The sequence below is a fragment of the Vipera berus genome, assembly GCF_964194415.1.
Source record: "Vipera berus genome assembly, chromosome: 7".
Taxonomy (NCBI): Eukaryota; Metazoa; Chordata; class Lepidosauria; order Squamata; family Viperidae; genus Vipera; species Vipera berus.
In genome coordinates, this window is record NC_138209.1 from 8,834,970 (window position 1) to 8,855,746 (window position 20,777).

Here is a 20,777-nt window from a genome sequence, read left to right on the forward strand (position 1 = left end):
TTGCTGGAATTGGGTATGTGTAGTTTAATGAAGAGAAGGACCAGGGGTGACATGATAGCACTGTTCCAGTATCTCAGGGGCTGCCCCAAAGAAGAGGGAGTCAAGCTATTCTCCAAAGCACCTGAAAGCAGGACAAGAAGCAACGGATGGAAACTAGTCAAGGAGAGAAGCAACCTAGAACTAAGGAGAAACTTCCTGACAGGTAGAACAATTAACCAGTGGAACAACCTGCCTCCAGAAGTGGTGAATGCTCCAACACTGGAAGTTTTTAAGAAGAGACTGGACAGCCATTTGTCTGAAATGGTATAGGGTTTCCTGCCTGAGCAGGGGGTTGGACTAGATGACCTCTAAGGTCCCTTCCAACTACTACTACTACTACTACTACTACTTCTTCTTCTTCTTCTTCTTCTTCTTCTTCTTATTATTATTATTATTATTATTATTATTATTATTATTATTATTATTATTATTATCATCATCATCATCATCATCATTATTATTATTATTATTATTATTATTATTGGAGGAGAATTAGTGTATTGTGGGAATACTCTAACCTAAATCAGCTGAGCCTGGAAATGTTGTTGTGAGTGATTTTGCCTAGAGCACCTGTAACGTTATTGGGTGTAAAGGAATGTGAGACTGGAAATAGGAGGTGCTACCTAGAGAATGATCAGATAAAGAGAGAAGGAGATTGGACCTGAATAAGAGGCAGAGAAAGAAACATAGAAAAGATCCATCCTAACCTATCAGGAGGTAAAAAATAACGGTGGGAGATTGATACTTTCAGACTTGGAAGAGTCTCTATTAACATAGCCCCGTGGTGGCGAACCTATGGCACGGGTGCCACAGGTGGCACGGAGAGCCCTCTCTGTGGGTACGCATGCTGTCACCCCAGTCCTAGGCCTTCAGCTGGCTTTTATAAAACCTTTTCGCTTTAGGCTTCCACCGCCGTGTACCAAAAAAAAAAGGTTCAATCAATCAATCAATTTCAACTTCTCGCGGGAAAAAAAAAAGTTCTCGCAAAGTTGGAATTGATTTTTGTCCCACCCAGTCTGCCATTACCACCGCAGCCACGCCCACCCAATGGGCCACACCCGCCCAATTGGCCACACCCACTCAAAGAGCCATGCCCACCCGGCACCCGATGATGCATAAGTGGGTTTTGGGTTGCAGTTTGGGCACTCACTCGGTCTCTAAAAGGTTCGCCATCGCTGATACAGCCTTACAATAAAGTAGAATCAATTGATCTTATCATGTCCCCTGTCTGGTTTACCTGGGAAGGCTGGACACAGAGGCTTTACGAGTCAAGCCCAACCTTTTCGAGTTCAGCCGATCTTTCACATCCACGTAAGGAAGGAGTCATTTTAAGCCTGATTCTTTTATGCAACATACTCACTCCGGCAATTCCTTTTAGTGTCAGACGGAGAACATATAAGTCCTGAGATGGTGTTTACCATCCACTTGCTTTCCACTGATGAAGAGCCTCCGTTGTTCCAGATTACTGCTCCGGTGCTTGAGGTCAGCCAAGGAGGCAGAGCTGCTATTGGTAAGGAGAAAAGACTCATCCAAGGGGCTTCAGGTACACACTAGGCTATATTTACAATTCATAGTAGTAGCACTTCAATTAGGGGGCTGCCCGTAAATTATCTGGCACCATTCCAGGAACCAAAGGTTCAGTAGCAGGAATTAAACATTGGTAAGAGGGTCTGGGAACGGACGTCAGTGAAGAAAGGAAGACCTAAAAGGTAATTGAAGAAGTCCACCTGGAAGCCTAACCGTGCATAGGATCCTTCTGAGTTTGAATCCTTTTGTGTGGAATCTTAAGGGGTGATCTGGCCCTTACACAGTGTGTGTGTGTGTATGTGTGTGTGTATGTATATGTGTGTGTGTGTATGTATGTATATATATATATATGTATATATATGTGTGTGTATATATATATATATATATATATATATATATATATATATATATATATATATATATATATATATATATATATATATATATATATATATATATATATATATATATATGTGTGTGTGTGTGTGTGTGTGTGTGTGTGTGTGTATACTGCTCAAAAAAATAAAGGGAACACAAGATAAGACATCCTACTATTAAATACAGTACATTGTGTTCTTTAAGTGTTTCCTTTATTTTTTTGAGGAGTATATATATATGTATGTATGTAAGTATATGTATGTATGTGTGTGTGTGTATATATATGTGTGTGTGTGTGTGTGTGTAATTTTTTTTTTTACGGGCCTAGCAAGGTAATCTAATAGTTAACAAGCATTTGTCATATATCTCCCCTTGCTTGTCTGCTAACAAAGCGAGAGAGATCCTGTGGCTTAGAGGTGAAAACAACTGCCTAATGTGTAATCAGCCCAGGTTCGAATCTCGGAAGGGTATGGCTGACTGATGAAAACTAATAAGTTTGAAATGCATATCAGTCTCCCTTAATTCTTTGTTAGCAATTTAAAAAATTTTTTTACACAAATATGAGCTGTCACCAGTGTGACTACTGCCTGTTGATGGCCTTCAGGATAGGCTGACACAGGAGATAAAGATTTGTCCCATGTTTGGGTCCCAGCAAGGTAATCTAATAGTTAACAAGCATTTGTCATATATATATATATATATATATATATATATATATATATATATATATATATATATATATATATATATATATATATATATGTATGTATGTATGTATGTATGTATGTATGTATGTATGTATGTATGTGTGTATATGTGTGTGTGTGTATGTGTATTTGTGTATATGTGTATATATGGATGTATATATGCATGTGTATATGGTACAGCGATATCAATCAGCTGTACACTTCGGTTGTTATTGTTATTATTGACTGTGCTTGTGAGAAGGTCACAAAAGGGGATCGCATGACCTTGGGACAGAGCAGCGGTCATAAATAGGAACCCATTTGCAAGCCTCTGAATTTTGACCCTATGATCATGGGGATGCTGCAAAGGTCGCAAGGGTGAAAAGCAGTCGTGGCTCGCGTTTTTCAGTGCCGCTGTAACTTTTCAACGGTCGCTAAATGAACTTTTGCAACTGCATTCTAATGCCTCAATCCCCGAAGGGCCACTGACTCCCTTTCCTTTTGCTGCCCGCTGCTTGTAAACTGCAGTCCGCTTGGAGATTAGAGGTTGAACACCTAAATATTATTTTGTTTCTTCCCTTCTGTATTTGGAATGCTTAAGGAATCAAACTGAGATTGAGCGATGCGCCCGTTGCCGCTGAGGATCTCTTCTTCGAAGTGGTGCAGCCTCCTCACCACGGCGTTCTACTCAAACACAGCTCCGGATTCCCAGTCCACATGACCACCGGTACGCTTGCGGGGAAGTAAGGGGGGGGTTTCTCGTCCCATTTTGTCTGTGATCTTTCACGTTAAGAAGAAGAAGTAGCAAGCAAACGAACAAATATCCACTAAAATGCGAAATGAACGCTTGCAGGTAGTCCTCGCTTGATGGCCACGATGAGGACCAGCAGACTCTGCTCCTTAGCGACATGGCACTAAGCATCCCTTACCGCAGGGGTCTTCAAACTTGGCCCTTTTATGATTTGTGGACTTCAACTCCCAGAATTCTGGGAGCTGAAGTCCACAAGTTATAAAAGGGCCAAGTTTGGAGACCCCTGCCTTACCGTAACGGGCTTACTTCTGTTGTGGTTGTTGTTAAAGTGAGTCACCCACGGGTCATTGAGCGAGACGTCACGTGACCACGACTTGTGGTGGTTTTTTTTTACTGTCGGCTTCTCCGTTGACTCGGTTTGTTGTGAAGCATGCAGGTGACAATCACAAGTCGGCAGGATTCTGCAACCGCCATAAATGTGAGGATTGGTGGTAAAGTTACCTTTTCAGCCACCGTTGTAATGTTTGCTAAACAGGGCGGTCTTTGAGCACACGCGACCTGTATTTTGTTGCAAGTGTTTTATTTATGCAGCGAATGATGGACCTAGGAGTGGTGTTAAAAAAAACAATCACTCAACTTTCCCCAACTTGATGACCTCCAGATATACAGTACAGGTAGTCCTCGACTTACAATATGTCGTTTAGCGACTGTTCAAATCACTGAAAAAAGTGATTTATGACCGTTTATCAAACTTACGGCTGTTGCAGCATCCCCAGGGTCACGTGATCAAAATTCAGACACTTGGCAGCTGACTCATATTTATGACGGTTGCAGTGTCAGTGAAACAAGGGGTTGATACCTCTGGTTCCTGCACTGTATATGGCTTTAAAGAGAACAACCAGCAATTTGAATTTGAATACTCCTTCCTTTTTTCCTCATAATAACAACCCTGTGAGGTTGGGTGGGCTGAGAGAGAGTGACAGACCCAACGTAACCCAGCCAGCTTTCATGATTAAGGCGAGACTAGAACTCCCAGTCTCCTGGTGATTGCCCCAGAATCAACCAGCTGGCTTTCATGGTTAAGGCGAGACTAGAACTCCCAGTCTCCTGGTGATTGCCCCAGAATCAACCAGCTGGCTTTCATGGTTAAGGCGAGACTAGAACTCCCAGTCTCCTGGTGATTGCCCCAGAATCAACCAGCTGGCTTTCATGATTAAGGCGAGACTAGAACTCCCAGTCTCCTGGTGATTGCCCCAGAATCAACCAGCTGGCTTTCATGGTTAAGGCGAGACTAGAACTCCCAGTCTCCTGGTGATTGCCCCAGAATCAACCAGCTGGTTTTCATGGTTAAGGCGAGACTGGAACTCCCAGTCTCCTGGTGATTGCCCCAGAATCAACCAGCTGGTTTTCATGGATAACGCAAGACTAGAACTCCCAGTCTCCTGGTGATTGCCCCAGAATCAACCAGCTGGCTTTCATGCTTAAGGCGGGACTAGAATTCACTGTCTCCTGGTTTCTGGCCTGATGTATTCACCAGTAGACTAAACTGGCTCCCTATGAATGTGAGGGATGTTCTGAAAGTCATATCCGCTCAGTTCCATGAGTGAAGTGAGACTCTTCTCAATTGTTAGCCATTAAAACAGAACTTCTGAACTACCGAGGAAAACCTTTTCTTGTACATAAATTCATTCCAGCCTTGAATGAAATTGGTGCTTCCTCATTTATTCAGGGTCACTGTAAAGCAGTGGTGGCGAACCTATGGCACGCGGGCCACAGGTGGCACGCAGAGCCCTCTCTGCGGGCGGGCGCACCATCGCCCCAGTCCTAGGCCTTCACCTGGGTTTTATAACCTCTTTTCACTTTAGGCCTCTGCCGCCGTGTGCAAAAAGGTTTAAGGTTTAAGGTTTATTAAATTTATATGCCGCCCTTCTCCCTGAGGACTCAGGGCGGCTCACAACAATAAAAAGTTAAAAGATATAAATACAAAAATTAAAAGAGGATTAAACAATATAAGAAATAAGAACAATTTAAACCAATAAAAAAACCAAATTTAAAAACCATGATCAGTCCAGGCCCGCTTGTTGGAATAACCAGGTCTTTAGGTCACGGCGGAAGGACCGAAGGTCAGGGGCCATCCGCAGCTCCGGGGGCAGTTCGTTCCAGAGGGTCGGTGCACCCACAGAGAAGGCTCTCCCCCTGGGGGTCGCCAGCCGGCATTGCTTAACCAACGGCACCCTGAGGAGGCCGACTCTGTGGGAGCGAACCGGGTTCAATCAATCAATTTCAACTTCTCGCTGGGGAAAAAAAGATCTCGCAAAGTTGGAATTGATTGATTGAACTTTTTAGTCCCACCCAGTCTGCCGTTACCACCGCAGCCACGCCCAACCAATGGGCCACACCCACCCAATAGGCCACGCTTACCCGGCACCCGACGATACATAAGTGGGTTTGGGGTTGCAGTTTGGCCACTCGGTCTCTAAAAGGTTCGCCATCACTGCTATACTTGGACCAAGGCACATTTCTACATTTACTTAGGGGGATTTATCTTAAATGTTACGTGAAGGAGAAAATTCTGATTTTAGCATGTCTTTCCGGGAAGGCGATAGTTTCACCTACGAGGAAGTCACCAGGAACTACTTGCATTATCTCCACGATGGCTCATCCTCAGAAGAAGACAGCATGGAAATTTCAGTGACTGATGGCACCACCAAAGACGTCGTTTTGCTCAAGGTGGAAGTAACCCCAGTGAACCTTAATGGGCCAAGGTTGGATCCTAGCTGCTCGCTGAGTATCACGGTGGCTGGCAAAAACTCTGCAATCATCACTCGATCCCACTTTGCATATATTGTAAGCATCTGATCTATTTTTTTGTTTGTTTGTTTGATATCTCAGCTTTAATCTGTATCTTAGTATATTAATTCCAATAATAATAATAATAATAATAATAATAATAATAATAATAATAATAATAATAATAATAATAATAATAATAATAATAATAATAATAATAATAATAATAATAAAGTTGGAAGGGACCTTGGAGGTCATCTAGTCCAACCCCCTGCTCAGGCACGAAATCTTATACCATTTCAGACAAATGGCTGCCCAGTCTCTTCTTAAAAACTTCCAGTGTTGGAGCATTTACCACCTCTGGAGGCAGTTTGTTCCACTGGTTGATTGTTCTAACTGTCAGGAAGTTTCTCCTTAGTTCTAGGTTGCTTCTCTCTTTGACTAGTTTCCATCCGTTGCTTCTTGTCCTGCTTTCAGGTGCTTTGGAGAATAGCTTGACTCCCTCTTCTTTGTGGTAGCCCCTGAGATATTGGAACACTGCTATCATGTCACCCCTCACCCTTCTCTTCATTAAACTACACATACCCAATTCCAGCAACCGTTCCCTGTATGTTTTAGCCTCCGGCCCCCTAATCATCTTTGTTGCTCTTCTCTGCACTCTTTCTAGAGTCTCAACATCTTTTTTACATCGTGGTGACCAAAACTGGATGCAGTATTCCAGTTGTGGCCTTACCAAAGCATTGTAAAGTGGTATTAGTACTTGATCTTGGTGGGTTGAAACCAATCATAGGGTTAAGGAGATAGAAAACGTAGGGTTGCTCATTTAGACAGAAGGAAAAGGGTAAGAACCAAAGAAAACCAACTGGTTTGGTCTTGGGTTTTGTGCAAAATTCAAAATTTTGAGTGATCAGGTCAAAACTTGGCCACTGAAGATCCAAGGGAACCCTAAATCCAGAGCATTTTCTGAAACTGACATTTTTGTTTTTGAATTATAAAGTTCAGAGCAGCAGCTTCGAAAATGACATTTTTCAATGTCCCTGATAAATTACAAGGGCCGCTGGTGATCATATGGCTGAAGACAACCTGTTTGTGACCCTGGACCAACTCTGGTGTAAGATAGCCAATGTCTTGCAAAAGGTCAAAAATCCTTTTGTTATAATGACTTCTCATGACTTGTGCCTTCATCAAAAAAAGCAGAGTTGGAAAGGACCTGGAGGCTAAACTACACTTTAACTACAATAGAAGCAACTGCAGTATCTTGATTCAAAGGCTCTCTAGAGTAGACTGTACATAACCTTTTATGGGTAATCAACTACTCGTGAAAGCATTTCATTGCTCGAATGCATCTACTATTAATCAAGGTTTCTTACGTTGAGATCGTGTACCAGGATACTAGAATAAAGCACATTGGCTAATACAGTATAATTAATTGATAGTTCAACTATTTGCAAACTTAGCCAGTTGGATTAATTCAGTATAAAACATGATTTATTTGTGATGGGCCGATACCATTTTAGCTTCTTCTGGTTATTTTCAGTCCTCGATTCTAATCCTGATCTTTCATATTTTCACTTCCTAAAACATTCCAAGAGTTGGAAAAATACCACAGTGCCTCTTTTTTTTAACTTATCTACATGTAGTCCTTGACTTATGGGCCCCAGATTTTTATGGCTAAGCGAGACTGTTTTTTAAAGTGAATTAAGTAACCCGCTTCTAAAGTGAATCTGCCTTCCATGTGGACTTTTGTTTGTCGGAAGGTTGCAAAAGATGATCCCAGGATATTGCAACTGTCATAAATATGAGTCAGTTGCCAAGGGTCTGAATTTTGATCACATTTTATTTTTTTTATTTTAATTCCATTTATATCCCGCCCTTCTCCGAAGACTCAGGGCGGCTTACAAGCTTAGCAGTAGCCTTCATTCTATGTATATGCCTGCTTATTAGGGCTTTCACACACACCTCAAGCGGCATTATTACAAAGTCAGCTTAATTGCCCCCAACAATCTGGGTCCTCATTTTACCTACCTCGGAAGGATGGAAGGCATGACCGTGGGGATGTTGCAGTGGTCGTTAAGTGTGAAAATTTTTAGTGCAATTGTAACTTCAAACGTTCCCTTAAGCCAGACATGTCAAACACAAGGCCCGCGAAGTGGTTTCATGCGGCCCGCAAAGCCATCCTGGAAACAGTGAGGGAATGGCCCCCACTGCCTTGACCCTCAAGAGACCCTCCTTCTGCCAGAGACCCTCAGATCTGTCCCACTCCTGCCCAGTCCCCCATAGGCACCCTTGATGTGAACGATGTAGAGCTGGCCACGCCCACCCAGTAGGCCATACGCACTTTAGCCACGCCCACCCTGTAGGCCACGCCCACCCTGGCCATACCCACCCGGCCCCCGAGGGCAACTGCAATGCTGATGCGGCCCTCACTGAAATTGAGTTTGACACCCCTGCCTTAAGCGATCTGTTATAAGTCAAGGACTACCTGTACGTGCTCAACATACTTAATTCTTTTGGTTCCCGAATCGTTTTCTTACTTTGCTCGGTCTTACATAGCTAAGCACCCAGCGTTCACTGTCCTTTAACAGAAGTAGATAAGTGCACTTAATACAAGACCAAGCAATAATTTCCCAGGACTATTTTTCTATTGAGATAGCAGAGGATTCTACTCACTTTCTATGTACCACATAATTCTGGTGACTCACCTTTCTATTTCCTTACGTTATGTTTAAAATGAGGATCATAAAATCTCAGGAATAAATTTCTGGGTCTGAATGTGATGGATGGAGCCTGGAGGAAGACTGGAGAAATTGTTCATTTTTAAAAAAAAAAAATATATATTAATCATCAAAGCAATCATGATCAAAAAGTGCCTGACCACAGAACTCACTATAGCACAACCAACACAGCTATGAAAAAGATACTACCATACATCAAAAATATCTCTGAGTTGGGATTGTTCTAGCTTTCTTTTTTTAAAAAACTTACATCCAGACAAAGGAAACATTGCCTGTGGCTGTAGCAGGAAGTCAAAGGGAACATCCTTCCCGCTGCTTGAAAAAAAAAACACCTTATTCTGACTTTCATGCAGGTGGGAACTTGGCCTGTTCTTTCTGGCGCTTCACAGAGCCGCTAAGACAATCTGGGCATGTACGCCAATCTCTGTTTGTATTTTTATGATGCACGGACAACAGCTGATCCCGGGCCAGGAAAGCCATCCTTTCATAGAGAAGACAAGGCTGTAATGTAAAAAGCTCACATCCCTTTTGAATATTCCTGCTTGCCAAAGATTTTAACCTGTTCTCCTAGCTAAATCTTCAAAAGAAGAAAAAGAAAGAAAGAAAGAAAGAAAGAAAGAAAGAAAGAAAGAAAGAAAGAAAGAAAGAAAGAAAGGAGAGAGAAAGAAAGAAAGAAAGAGAAAAAGAAAGAAAGAAAGAAAGAGAGAAAGAGAGAAAGAAAGAAAGAAAGAAAGAAAGAAAGAAAGAAAGAAAGAAAGAAAGAAAGAAAGAAAGAAAGAAAGAGAGAAAGCTTTCTTTCTAAGCAGATGTTCTGATTTCTGACAGGAAATTAATCTGAATTTTGCCCCATTTTACGCTCTTTCTTGCCACAATTGTTAAGTGAATCACTGCAGTGGTTAAGTTACTGGCATGGCTGTTAAGTGAATCTGCCTTCCCCGGTGACCTTGCTTGTCAGAAGGTCGCCAAAGGGGATCACGTGTACCCCGGGACACTGCAATGGTCATAAATATGAGTCAGCTGCCAAGCGCTTGAATTTTGATCATGTGACTCTGGGGAACGCTGTAACAGGTCGTAAGTGTGCAAGATGGTCATCAGTTACTTTTTTTCAGTGCCTTTGTAACTTTGAACGGTCATTAAATGAACTGTTGTTACGTCGAGGACTGCCTGCAGGACATAACAAGGTGGTAAAACCTTTGCTTTTATCCCTAAATCGCTATTGCTTTTACTCTTGTTCAACTTTTCTCTGCAGAAAAGTCCAATACAGGTAGTCCTCGACTTACAACGGTTTGTTTAGTGACCATTCAAATTTACAATGGCACTGAAAAAAGTGACTTATGACTATCTTTCACACATGCAACCATTTGGCCACTCCTCAGGGTCAGGTGATCCATATTCAGACCCTTGGCAACTGACTCACATTTACGACGGTTGCAGTGTCCCGGCAATCTCCTTTTGTGACCTTCTGACCAGTAAAGTCAATGGGGGAAGCCAGATTCCCTTAACAGCTGTGTTAGTAACTTAGCAACTGCAGTGATTCACTTAACAAGAAAGTGGCAAGAAAGGTCGTAAAATGGGTCTCACTTAACAACTGTTTTGCTTAGCAATGGAAATTTTGGGCTGAGTTGTGGTCCTAAATCGGAAGACTACCTGTATTTTTTTCTGAACCCTTTATATGAAGTCTCCCTTTGTGCCCGCTAGGTCTCTTGGCTTTTCTGATACTTTTTTCCATGAAGATTATAAAATAGATCAGGTAAAGATCCTACAAGGAGCTATTTCTCCTTTTGGAAGGAAGCATCTAGTACTACTTTGGCAGCCATTTTATCACTAAGCGTCGTGTCTCCTGTGACTGCCATTTTGCCAGTGTGCTGTGCCCATACTCAGCTGCCAAGCAAGAGCGAGAAGGCAAGAACTGCATTTCAGACGGGCTCTTCAGAGCTTACCTGGAATGAATTTAGCGTCTTTCTTTTAAACTGCAAGAAAAATTGCACTTTATAGCCCATTAATATGGGGGTGTCTTTGAATACTACGAAACACTTTCCCCCAAACTGCTCTGCCCTTGGGCTGAATTGCCTTTTATAAGATAAGGGTCTTGGGTGTCTTAGTTGCTATTTCCTTTTCCAGCTTCCCCACCATCGTTCAAATCAGACTGAAAATGGGTATATCCCCGAACTAAATTATTTGCAAGGTGTTTTCTTGCTGTATCCTCCACCTTGTTCCTGTCTATAAGAGCCTGTCTGCTGTGCCCTTGTTACTCGTCTTCCTCACGTGCTCGTCAATCTTCTCCGTCTCTTCTAAATTACAGGTAATCCTCAACTTACGACCACAACTAAGCCCAAATTTTCTGCTGCTAAGCAAGACAGTTGTTAAGTGAGTTCTGCCCCATTTTTATGACCTTTTTTTGCCACCGTTAAGTGAATCGCCGCAATCGTTAAGTTGGTAACGTGGTTTACCTCATTGACTTTGCTTGTAAAAAGGTCGCAAAAGGTGATCACGTGATCCCAGGACATTGCAAGCCATCTTAAATATGAGTCAGTTGCCAAGCATCTGAATTCTGATCACGTGACCATGGGGATGCTACAACGATTGTAAGTGTGAAAAACAGTCATAAGTCACTTTTTTCAGTGCTGTTGCAACTTTGAACAGTCACTAAAAGAATTGCTGTAAGTTGAGAACTACCTCTAGTGTTGGAAAAGGACAGACAAAGACTGGGGGCGGAGTCAAGAGAGGAATCAGCCTGGAATCGTTATGTTCTCACAAGCGGTCTAAATCCAATCCCTCTTGAATTCTGATAACTCTTACCTAGCTCCAATTTAGTGCTGACCCTTAGTTGACAAGATTCTTGTTTGTAGGCATGTGCAATAAATCAGCTTGACATTATTTATGTATTTTGTTTCCTTATAAATATTATAGCAATATTAGTGTAAATGAAGACTTGAGTGTTTCTTAAGGGTTGACTGATTTCGAATAACACCTTGTACATGTGTAACCTTTACTGCTACAATTGATTTTGTGATGTTTATGGTTCAAAGATTATTGATGTATGTGCTACATCAGTAGGTTTATTTTATTTTGTAATGTTTCGGTATTGGAAGACATCAGCAGTTTTGAAGAATCTTTGGCTTAATTGATCCCTTTTTTCAGTGATTAAATATTTGTACTCAATTAAAGGCGGCCAATAAACACATTACTGAAATCAAAATAATCAGCAGGTTTTTTTTAAAAAAAGAACTCTGTCTAACTAATTGGATGTACCTCTCTTAATTTATTAAATACTTTTTAATCAGTTAAGTCAATGTATTAATTGGCAAAAAAAACCAAAGCTCTCCCCCAATCAATCGACTCACAAGGCCCATTAATCCATTGACTCAGGCAATGATTAAAAAGTATTTAATGAATTAGAACTGCAAGATAGGATGCTTTGCGTGATTTTTCTCCTTTAATTTTAAAATAGGTGCCACAGAACATCATCATCAGCACAAGTTTGTTCTCAATTTGTGTATGTTGCAGGTAGCTCTTGATTTATGACCCTGGTGGAGCCCATAAATATGGTTGTAATCATGCCAGGTTTGACGTGACCACATCCAATTTTACAATCCTTTTTGTCGTGGTGGTTTAGTTTAGTTTAGTTTAGTTTTATTTAATTTATATACCGCCCTTCTCCTTGGTAGGGACTCAGGGCGGTTCACAGGGCATATATAAAAAAGACAATACAAAAATTAAAAAAGATTAAACCAATGCCCAGTTAAAAACAGTAATACAATTCTAAAACACAATTTAAAACCCATAATCCCCCATAATGAACGCCAGAGTTGTTAAATGGATATGATGGTTGTTAAGAGAACCTATTATACCCGGTGGGGGTATTTTGCTGAAAAATAGAAACCATCAAAAAAAAAGTCCAAAATTGTCAATGTGGCTGTAGGATGCTACAAATGCGCGTAAATGCAAACCGAGGGCCCAATGTGATCACGTGACCATAGGGGCGAAAATATTGGATTTTTGAAACTGGGTCATACATTATCCAGTAAGTGATTGGTCGTAAGTTGAGAACTGCCTTTCAAACAGGCTATAAAGTAGGACTCTTCTTTTGACCAGGCATCCTTCATTTTATTCAGTGATTATCTGATTTAATGTTTTTTTTCATGATCTCACTTCTGCCCTTAGGATAACAATTCCCCAGATTCTGAGATAAGGATCCAGCTAATTTCTCTTCCTATGTACGGCAGTCTTGTGTGGACAGTCTTTGGACAGCATATGGATGAGTCTTCGGAGGTCTATAATTTCACAATGGAAGACATTAACAATCAAAGGATCAGGTAATCTGTGGGGCTGTCCCCAAGAAATTTCTACAAGCTCATTATGAAAACCACAAGGCTGTTTTCCCTGTGTAAGATGTACAGTATAGCCCTCCTCAACAATAGCCCTTGCACTATTTATCTTTAGTAGTTTGTGGGTTGACAATTAAAATATGCAGGTCACAAGCTAGGGTTTTATTGCATAGTCTGCCAGTGTGAAAAGTTGGAACTAGTGAAACAGGGAAGCAAGAACTATAGAAATAAAAAATATTTTCCTGAAAGGAAAGACATTAGCTGTTAGGCTGTTTTTTTTTAAAAGAGACCTGACCTTAAGGGGTGAAAAAAAAGATGGGGCAGGGGGAGAGAGATATGAAAAAATTTCCGTCTTCAGAGTCAGCTATTTTCTGAGATTCTGTGAGATAGCATTTAACACTGGAGGCAAATGTGGTTTTTCCCCCCCCCCTCTCAAAATAATTGAAATCAGTGATCTTCATACAGAACCAGAAGGCATCGATCTACACGAAAGGCCATGGACTTCCAATATGAGTTATTTAATATATTTTTTATCCCGCCTTTATTATTTTTATAAGTAAGTCGGTGAGCATACCTAATACTCCTTCCTCTTTCCTAGTTTCCCCACAACAACAACCCTGTGAGGTGAATGGGCTGAGAGAGAGTGGCTGGCCCAAAGTTCATCCAACTGGCTTTCATGCTTAAGGCAGGACTAGAACTCACAGTCTCCTGGTGATTGGCCCAAAGTCACCTAGCCAGCTTTCATGTTTAAGGCAATCTCCTGGTGATTGAGCTAAAGTCACACAGCTGGTTTTCATGCCTCAGGAGGGATTAGATCCCACAGTCTCCTGGTGATTGGTCCTGCCTAAGGCAAGACTAGAACTCACTGTCTCCTGATGATGGCTCCAAAGTCACCCATCCCGCTTTCATACCTAAGATGGGACTAGAACTTACAGTCTATTGATTTCTAGCTTGGACAAATGCATCTGAATTCTGGAAACCATGGTTTATTTAAAGGAAGAGCAGGGACTTTCCTGTTTGGTGTCCGGGAGATTCACCATCAGTCTTCAAAGCCAACCAAAAGTCCCATCTCCTACTAGTTCCTACTTTCTCAAGTCCTATTTCTCATGAATACCCAGCAAGGGCATCCATATGTTTGGTGCCTTTTGGGGGCACAAAGAAAGGACCATTCATGATTTGGACATTTCTATTTGTTTTTATCTGAAGGATGTGTCTTTAGCAAGAAAAATGAGTTTTCATCCAGACCTGGTGATGTTAGGTGGCCTTCGGGAAGCAGGCCAGGGATCCATTTTTCCTGCAGTTGAATATACCTCTCAGATCCTCCAGAACAAGGGTCTTCAAACTTGGCCCTTTTATGACTTGTGGACTTCAACTCCCAAAATTCCTCAGCCAGCGTGCCTGTCTGAGGAATTCTGGGAGTTGAAGTCCACAAGTCATAAAAGGGCCAAGTTTGAAGACCCTTTCTCCAGAGGATGATGGGTTTTTTTCCCTAAGCCCATTTCCTGCACCTCTCTACTTCAGTATTTGGATCCATCCCAGTGACATTTCTTTCATCTTGCCCCGACTTTTAATTTTTCTGTCAATGCAGGAATTGACTTTCCCCACCTCCCATTGTGTTGCAGTTAACGCTCCCCATATCCCCTTCCTGCATTGTCAACAACTTCCCATCTGGCAGATTTAAAGGGCACCAGCTTGATTAAAAAGTTAGAAATAAAAGATACTCTTCCTTGTTAACTATTCCCCCCTATCCCCCATAGCCATGACATCCCTGTCAGTAACATGAAAATGCAAGCAGGGGAGTTTATCTCCCAAGGCAAACAAGATGCAATTAGAAGAGATTAAATGATTAGTCAATTGCACACTTTCATGTCCCTACCTACCACCCCAGCTCAACTTCTTTCATTTTTATCCTGCAGATATTTCACCGAGCTTGAAACTGGGGTCAATCAGCCAATCACAGATGTCTTCTACTTCTCTGTGTTCGATGCTGACAACAATCAGCTTGATAGCCAGATGTTCGCCATTACTATCACAGCAGCCCATAGTGTGCCTCCAGTTGTTACCTTTTCTGAACAAATAACGGTATGTCAATAGCCTGTGAGATTCTATCCTGAATCTCCTTTTTCTTTCATTTTCAATGTCAATCTTATCTGTTTCTGCGCAATCTAAATATTTTTTTAATTAACTCTTCCTCTGTTGGTAAATCTTCATTATTTCCAATGTTGAGCGAATACAATTCTCGCTGCAGTTAATACATGTAAAATTAGATATATACATTTTTTCTCATAGTTTCCTACAATTATGCCTAACAGAAATAATTCTGGCTTAAAATCTATGTTTTTTAGTAATTTTCTCTGACCATATGTGTATTCTTGAACAGAATCCTTTGGCTTTGGGGCATGTCCAACCAAAGATGTTAATAAGTGCCTGGTTTTTGTCTACATTTCCAACAGTTACTAGATATATTTTTAAACATTTTTGCTAACCTCACCGGTGTTAAGTGCCATATTTTAGAACAGGGGTCTTGGCCCTTTTATGACTTGTGGACTTCAACTCCCAGAATTCCTCAGCCAGGCACGCTGGCTGAAGAATTCTGGGAGTTGAAGTCCACAAGTCATAAAAGGGCCATGTTTGAAGACCCCTGTTTTAGAACATGGGATACCTTTTACCAATGGCTAGAAAAAGGAGGTAGAGAGAAAGGAATTTAACATGTATTAGTAAGTTAAATGTTGGAAACCCAGACAATATGTTGCTGATAAAATATTAAGCGTTTGTGATTATAATCAATCAATAAATAATAAATTAATAAATGTTGCTTTTGTGTTCAGGTTGAAGAAGGGGGACGAACACCACTCCGGCCTCACCACTCCCTGGCTTTTGCTGAAGAAGGCCTGGTTGTCAAAATCACAAGTCTTCCAAAATATGGGTACATTGAAAACACCAGGACAGGTAAGTTGCAGAGTTCATACAGGTAGTCCTTAATTTACAACCACCATAGGACCCCAGATTTCTGTTGCTAAGCAAGATTTCTGTTGTTAGGTGAGTTTTGTCCCATTTCACAACTGAGGACTACCTGTATTTTGCTGTGGGATACTGTTTGCTCTCTCTCTCTATACTGTATATATATAAGGTAAAGGTAAAGGTTCCCCCGCACATGCGTGCTAGTCGTTTCCAACTCTAGGGGCCGGTGCTCATCTCCGTTTCAAAGCCAAAGAGCCAGCGCTTGTCCGAGGACGTCTCCGTGGTCATATAGCTGGCATGACTGGACGCCAAAGGTGCACGGAACGCTGTTACCTTCCCACCGGAGTGGTCCCTATTTTTCGACTTGCATTTTTACGTGCTTTCGAACTGCTAGGTTGGCAGAAGCTGGGACGAGCAACAGGCGCTCACTCTGTTACACGGCACTTGGGATTCAACCCACCAAACTGCCAATCTTCTGATTGACAAGTTCAGCGTCCTAACCCACTGAGCCACCACGTCCCTATTTCTCTCTCTCTCTATATATATATGCAAAAAATGGACTGCAGTGAGAATTCTGTATGGACAGGAATGGAAAGGAATGTCAACCTGCATATAATAGAAGAATTGACAGAGTAAGTGATGGAGGTAGCAGAGATAGCAAAATTGAATGTTTTAATTAGAGAAAGGAACATATCCAGTTTTGTTTCTACTTGGAAACCACTTCTGGACTTTTTTTCTTGAGATGGATAAAAACCCAAACTCTTGACTTTGGGTTTCGTTGATTCATCTAGTTCTGTTACAGAAATGGCTAGTACTTCTTAAGTTGAACAAGTAAAAAGTTGAGGTTTTAATTCTATTGCTGCACTGAAAAAAGTTGGAAGTCAGTACTTTTTTCTTTCCCCTCCCTCTTTACATTTTTCTTTCCCGTTTCTACCCTTTCCCCATTTTCCTATTATTTTTATTTGTATTTTACCTCATGATAATCTTAATAAAATTGAGGCGAGATGGGATGCAGACCAATCTGATAAATAATAAAAAATTCTTGATTTGCATAATGATTTTTGAAGAAAAAACAACGCAATCATATTTCCTATTATTTTTATTTGTATTTTACCTCATGATAATCTTAATAAAATTGAGGCGAGATGGGATGCAGACCAATCTGATAAATAATAAAAAATTCTTGATTTGCATAATGATTTTTGAAGAAAAAACAACGCAATCATATTAGGACCACTTTCCTTGCAGGCAGACGCCTCGGTTTTGGAAACACGGAAAGTTCTGAGTTTTCTTTCCCACTTCAAGATGTGTTGGAGAACCGAATTTATTATTTTCAGAACGTCCATGAAAGTATTGAACCATCACTGGACACATTTAGTTTTTATATTAGTGATGGCTTCAGCCAATCAGAAATCAGCAGCGTCAACATTACTATTAAGGTAATTGAATTCACTGTGTGTTTTTCATTTGTAAACTGTTGTGATGGTAGAAATAGTGTCTGGGTTCAAGTAAATTGCTAAACTATGCTTTGTTGAAACAAATTTGTTGAGTCAGGCAAAAATGCCTCAGTTCACACCTAATCTAAAGCACAAACCGTGATTGTTATTGAAGCTGATTAATTGTCAACAAGTCAGTAAGTTAAAATCATCAAATCGCATCATGACACAATGCGAATCAAGTTTTTCTCTTTCTGACTGTTTCTCTCTCTCTGGTGTTTGTGTGTATACACAATGTATATGTGTATACACATGCGCCCATACATGCATACCATACACAAACATAATAACCAGTAGTAGTTGCAATTTTTTGCACAGATTAATGCAAATATGCAATGTCTACCAGGAAAAATACAAATTCAGGTTGCTGGTTTGTTTTATGAGAAACCTTGATGCTTGAAATGCTTTCAGTTAGATTTCCAGTCAAATGTATTCAGCATTATCAGGTAAATGCAGCTATACAGCCATACGACTCTTGTATTTCCATGATCTCATTTCTAGATTTTGTAGCTTCTAATCTCCTTTCCTCTTCCACTTCGAGAACATGTGGTTGAAATTTAATTTTTCCCTCACGATTTTCCTTCTCGTCTTGTAGCGCCTAAATGATGAACCACCTCAGATACAAGTGACCCCTATCCGTGTGCATGAAAAAACAGGAGTAGTGATTCGAAATTCCTCCTTGAGGCTGAGGGACTTGGACACTCCTAATGACCTTCTGGTTTTCATGGTAACCAAGGCACCCATTCATGGTGAGACATATTATTGTAATAATGCTGAAGAAAGAACATTAGACTTAATATACTGTTCCATAGTACTTCACTGCACTCTCTGAGCGGCTTGCAAAATCAGCCTTTCGCCCCCAACTATCTGGGTCCTTATTTTACCGACATTGGAAGGATGGAAGGCTGAGTCAACCTTGAGCAGGTCAGGATCGAACTTCAGGCGTGGGCAGAGTTAGCCTGCAATACTGCATTCTAACCACTGCACCATCATGTTCTAGTGCAGGGGTCTTCAAACTTGGCCCTTTTATGACTTGTGGACTTCCAGAATTCCTCAGCCAACTCTGGGAGTTGAAGTCTACAAGTCATAAAAGGACCAAGTTTGAAGACCCCTCGTCTAGTGGTTAAGGCATCAGGCTAGAGACTGGGAAATTGTGAATTCTTGTCCCACCTTTTAGTCATGAAAGCTGGCTAAGTAACCTTGGGCCAATCACCAGGAGGCTCTGTGTTGTAGTCCCGCCTTAGGCATGAAAGCAAGCTGGGTGACTTTGGCCAGATTCTCTCTCAGCCCACCCCACCTAACAGGGTTGTTGTTGTAGGGAAAATAGGAGGAGGAGGAAGAAATATTAGGCACGTTTGCTACCCTGAGTTGTTTGTAAAAATAATAAAGGCAGGCTAAAAAAACAAATATATCAGAGCTATTTTTCAATACGTTCACTAGTAGAAGCTGCTCTTTGCTGCAAGCATACTTCTGAAATCATGGCCTAGTTATTCATTTCCTTAATTTTATCAAACAAAGAAACTTTCAGAAGAAGCTCTGGTTTTAAATAAATCCTCAGCAACTCAGTTGAGATATACAGGATTTAAGTTTTGTCTTAGTGTATAAATTAGAGTTACTTTTCTAAGCCAGACCAAGGCACTTTGCAATACTTGGAGACAAGCCGCCTTCTTCCAAGAAGCTTCCACGGAGTTTGGAAAAATATGGAGTTTGTCCTCCCATCCCATCAAGTGATGGAAAGAGACTCCTTCTTAACACGGAGGCTCTATTTTGGACTAATCTCTCTTGGGAAACTATTCATAATTTGAAGCCATCCTTTCACAAGATAATAACTCTGACTGTTCTCTTGTGGGTTTTCATCTTGTTTTTAACTCTGCTTTCATCTGTACTTTCATTCAGGTGTTTATATAGTTTTATTTTGCTGTTGTAAATTGTTCAGAGTCACTTAGGTGAGGAAGGCGTATAGAAATTTATTAAATAAAAATAAGAGAGGATACCAGTCATAATTTCCTCATTTCATTAGGCTTTGGAATGTAAGAGCCAAAGTAATAAGCAGAGATAAATCCCAACCCACATCATGGTGTAGCTTGATATGTAAAAGGCCTTGCTGATCAAAGCAGCTTGACCGACTTGAAAATGTACACTGTTGAAAAATCTGCTGTTTTGGGGTTTTTATACAGTATGGATTACAGCAAAAGATACAGGCAGTCCTTGACTTACGGCCACAATTGAGCCCAAAATTTATGTTGCCAAGTGAGACATTGGTTAAGTGAGTTTTGCCTCATTTTTACGATCTTCCTTGCCAGAGTTAAGAGAATCACTGCAGTTGTTAAGTTAATAACACGGCTATTGTGAAACTGGCTTCCCCATGGACTTTGCTTGTCAGAAGATCACAAAAGGTGATCACATGACCTCGGGACACGGCAATGGTCATAAATATGAGTGAGTTGCCAAGCGTCTGAATTTTGATTACCCGACCATGGAAATGCTGGAACGATAATAAGAGTGGAAAAACAGTCGTAAATCACTTTTCCCCCCAATGCCGTTGTAACTTCAAATGGTCACTAAATAACACTGCTGTAAGTCGAGGAGTACCTGTAGATGTGCATTTTTCTGTTGCCACTGTCCTTATTCTGTGATAAAGGGTTCCAAACCGCTCATAAAAAATTACTAGGAAGAAGTATATTAGGAGTAGCATTAATGCATTACAGAGAAAATGATCTGTGAGGAACTTACTCAGAATTCTTGACTTACTCTTAGGGCATCTGTACAGGAGAGAGTCCCCGCTGCATTCTCTGGAGAACGGACAAGCTATCTCTGAGGGATCCACTTTCACCTACCAGGATGTTCTGGATGAACTGATATTTTATAAATTGAACAGTTTGGTAGCCCAAAGTGATGAGTTCCAATTTTCACTCTCCGATGGCCTCCACTTTGAGACAGGAAAAATGGAGTTCGCTGTAACCTCACCAAGGTTGGACCTTCCCAGATTAATCGTGAACAGAGGCCTACATCTCTCTGCTGGTAAAAAAAAAAGTCCATTCTGATTTGCCTTTTCTGAAGTCGCCTTATTAAAATTCCCGAGTAGC

The 20,777-nt window shown here is 41.0% G+C and overlaps 1 protein-coding gene across 1 annotated transcript in view; it reads left to right on the top strand.

Moving 5' to 3' along the window:
- Window positions 1-20,777, top strand: part of FRAS1 (Fraser extracellular matrix complex subunit 1) — a gene marked incomplete at its 5' end in the record, with an annotated part of 282,197 nt that overhangs the window by 166,437 nt on the left and 94,983 nt on the right. The window contains 9 exons of the mRNA XM_081333331.1: window positions 1,418-1,549; window positions 3,232-3,357; window positions 5,981-6,228; window positions 13,071-13,222; window positions 15,151-15,316; window positions 16,063-16,183; window positions 17,444-17,634; window positions 18,287-18,440; window positions 20,449-20,712. Of these exons, the coding sequence (XP_081189457.1) occupies window positions 1,418-1,549; window positions 3,232-3,357; window positions 5,981-6,228; window positions 13,071-13,222; window positions 15,151-15,316; window positions 16,063-16,183; window positions 17,444-17,634; window positions 18,287-18,440; window positions 20,449-20,712 (1,554 nt within the window). The remainder of the gene's footprint in view (window positions 1-1,417; window positions 1,550-3,231; window positions 3,358-5,980; window positions 6,229-13,070; window positions 13,223-15,150; window positions 15,317-16,062; window positions 16,184-17,443; window positions 17,635-18,286; window positions 18,441-20,448; window positions 20,713-20,777) is intronic.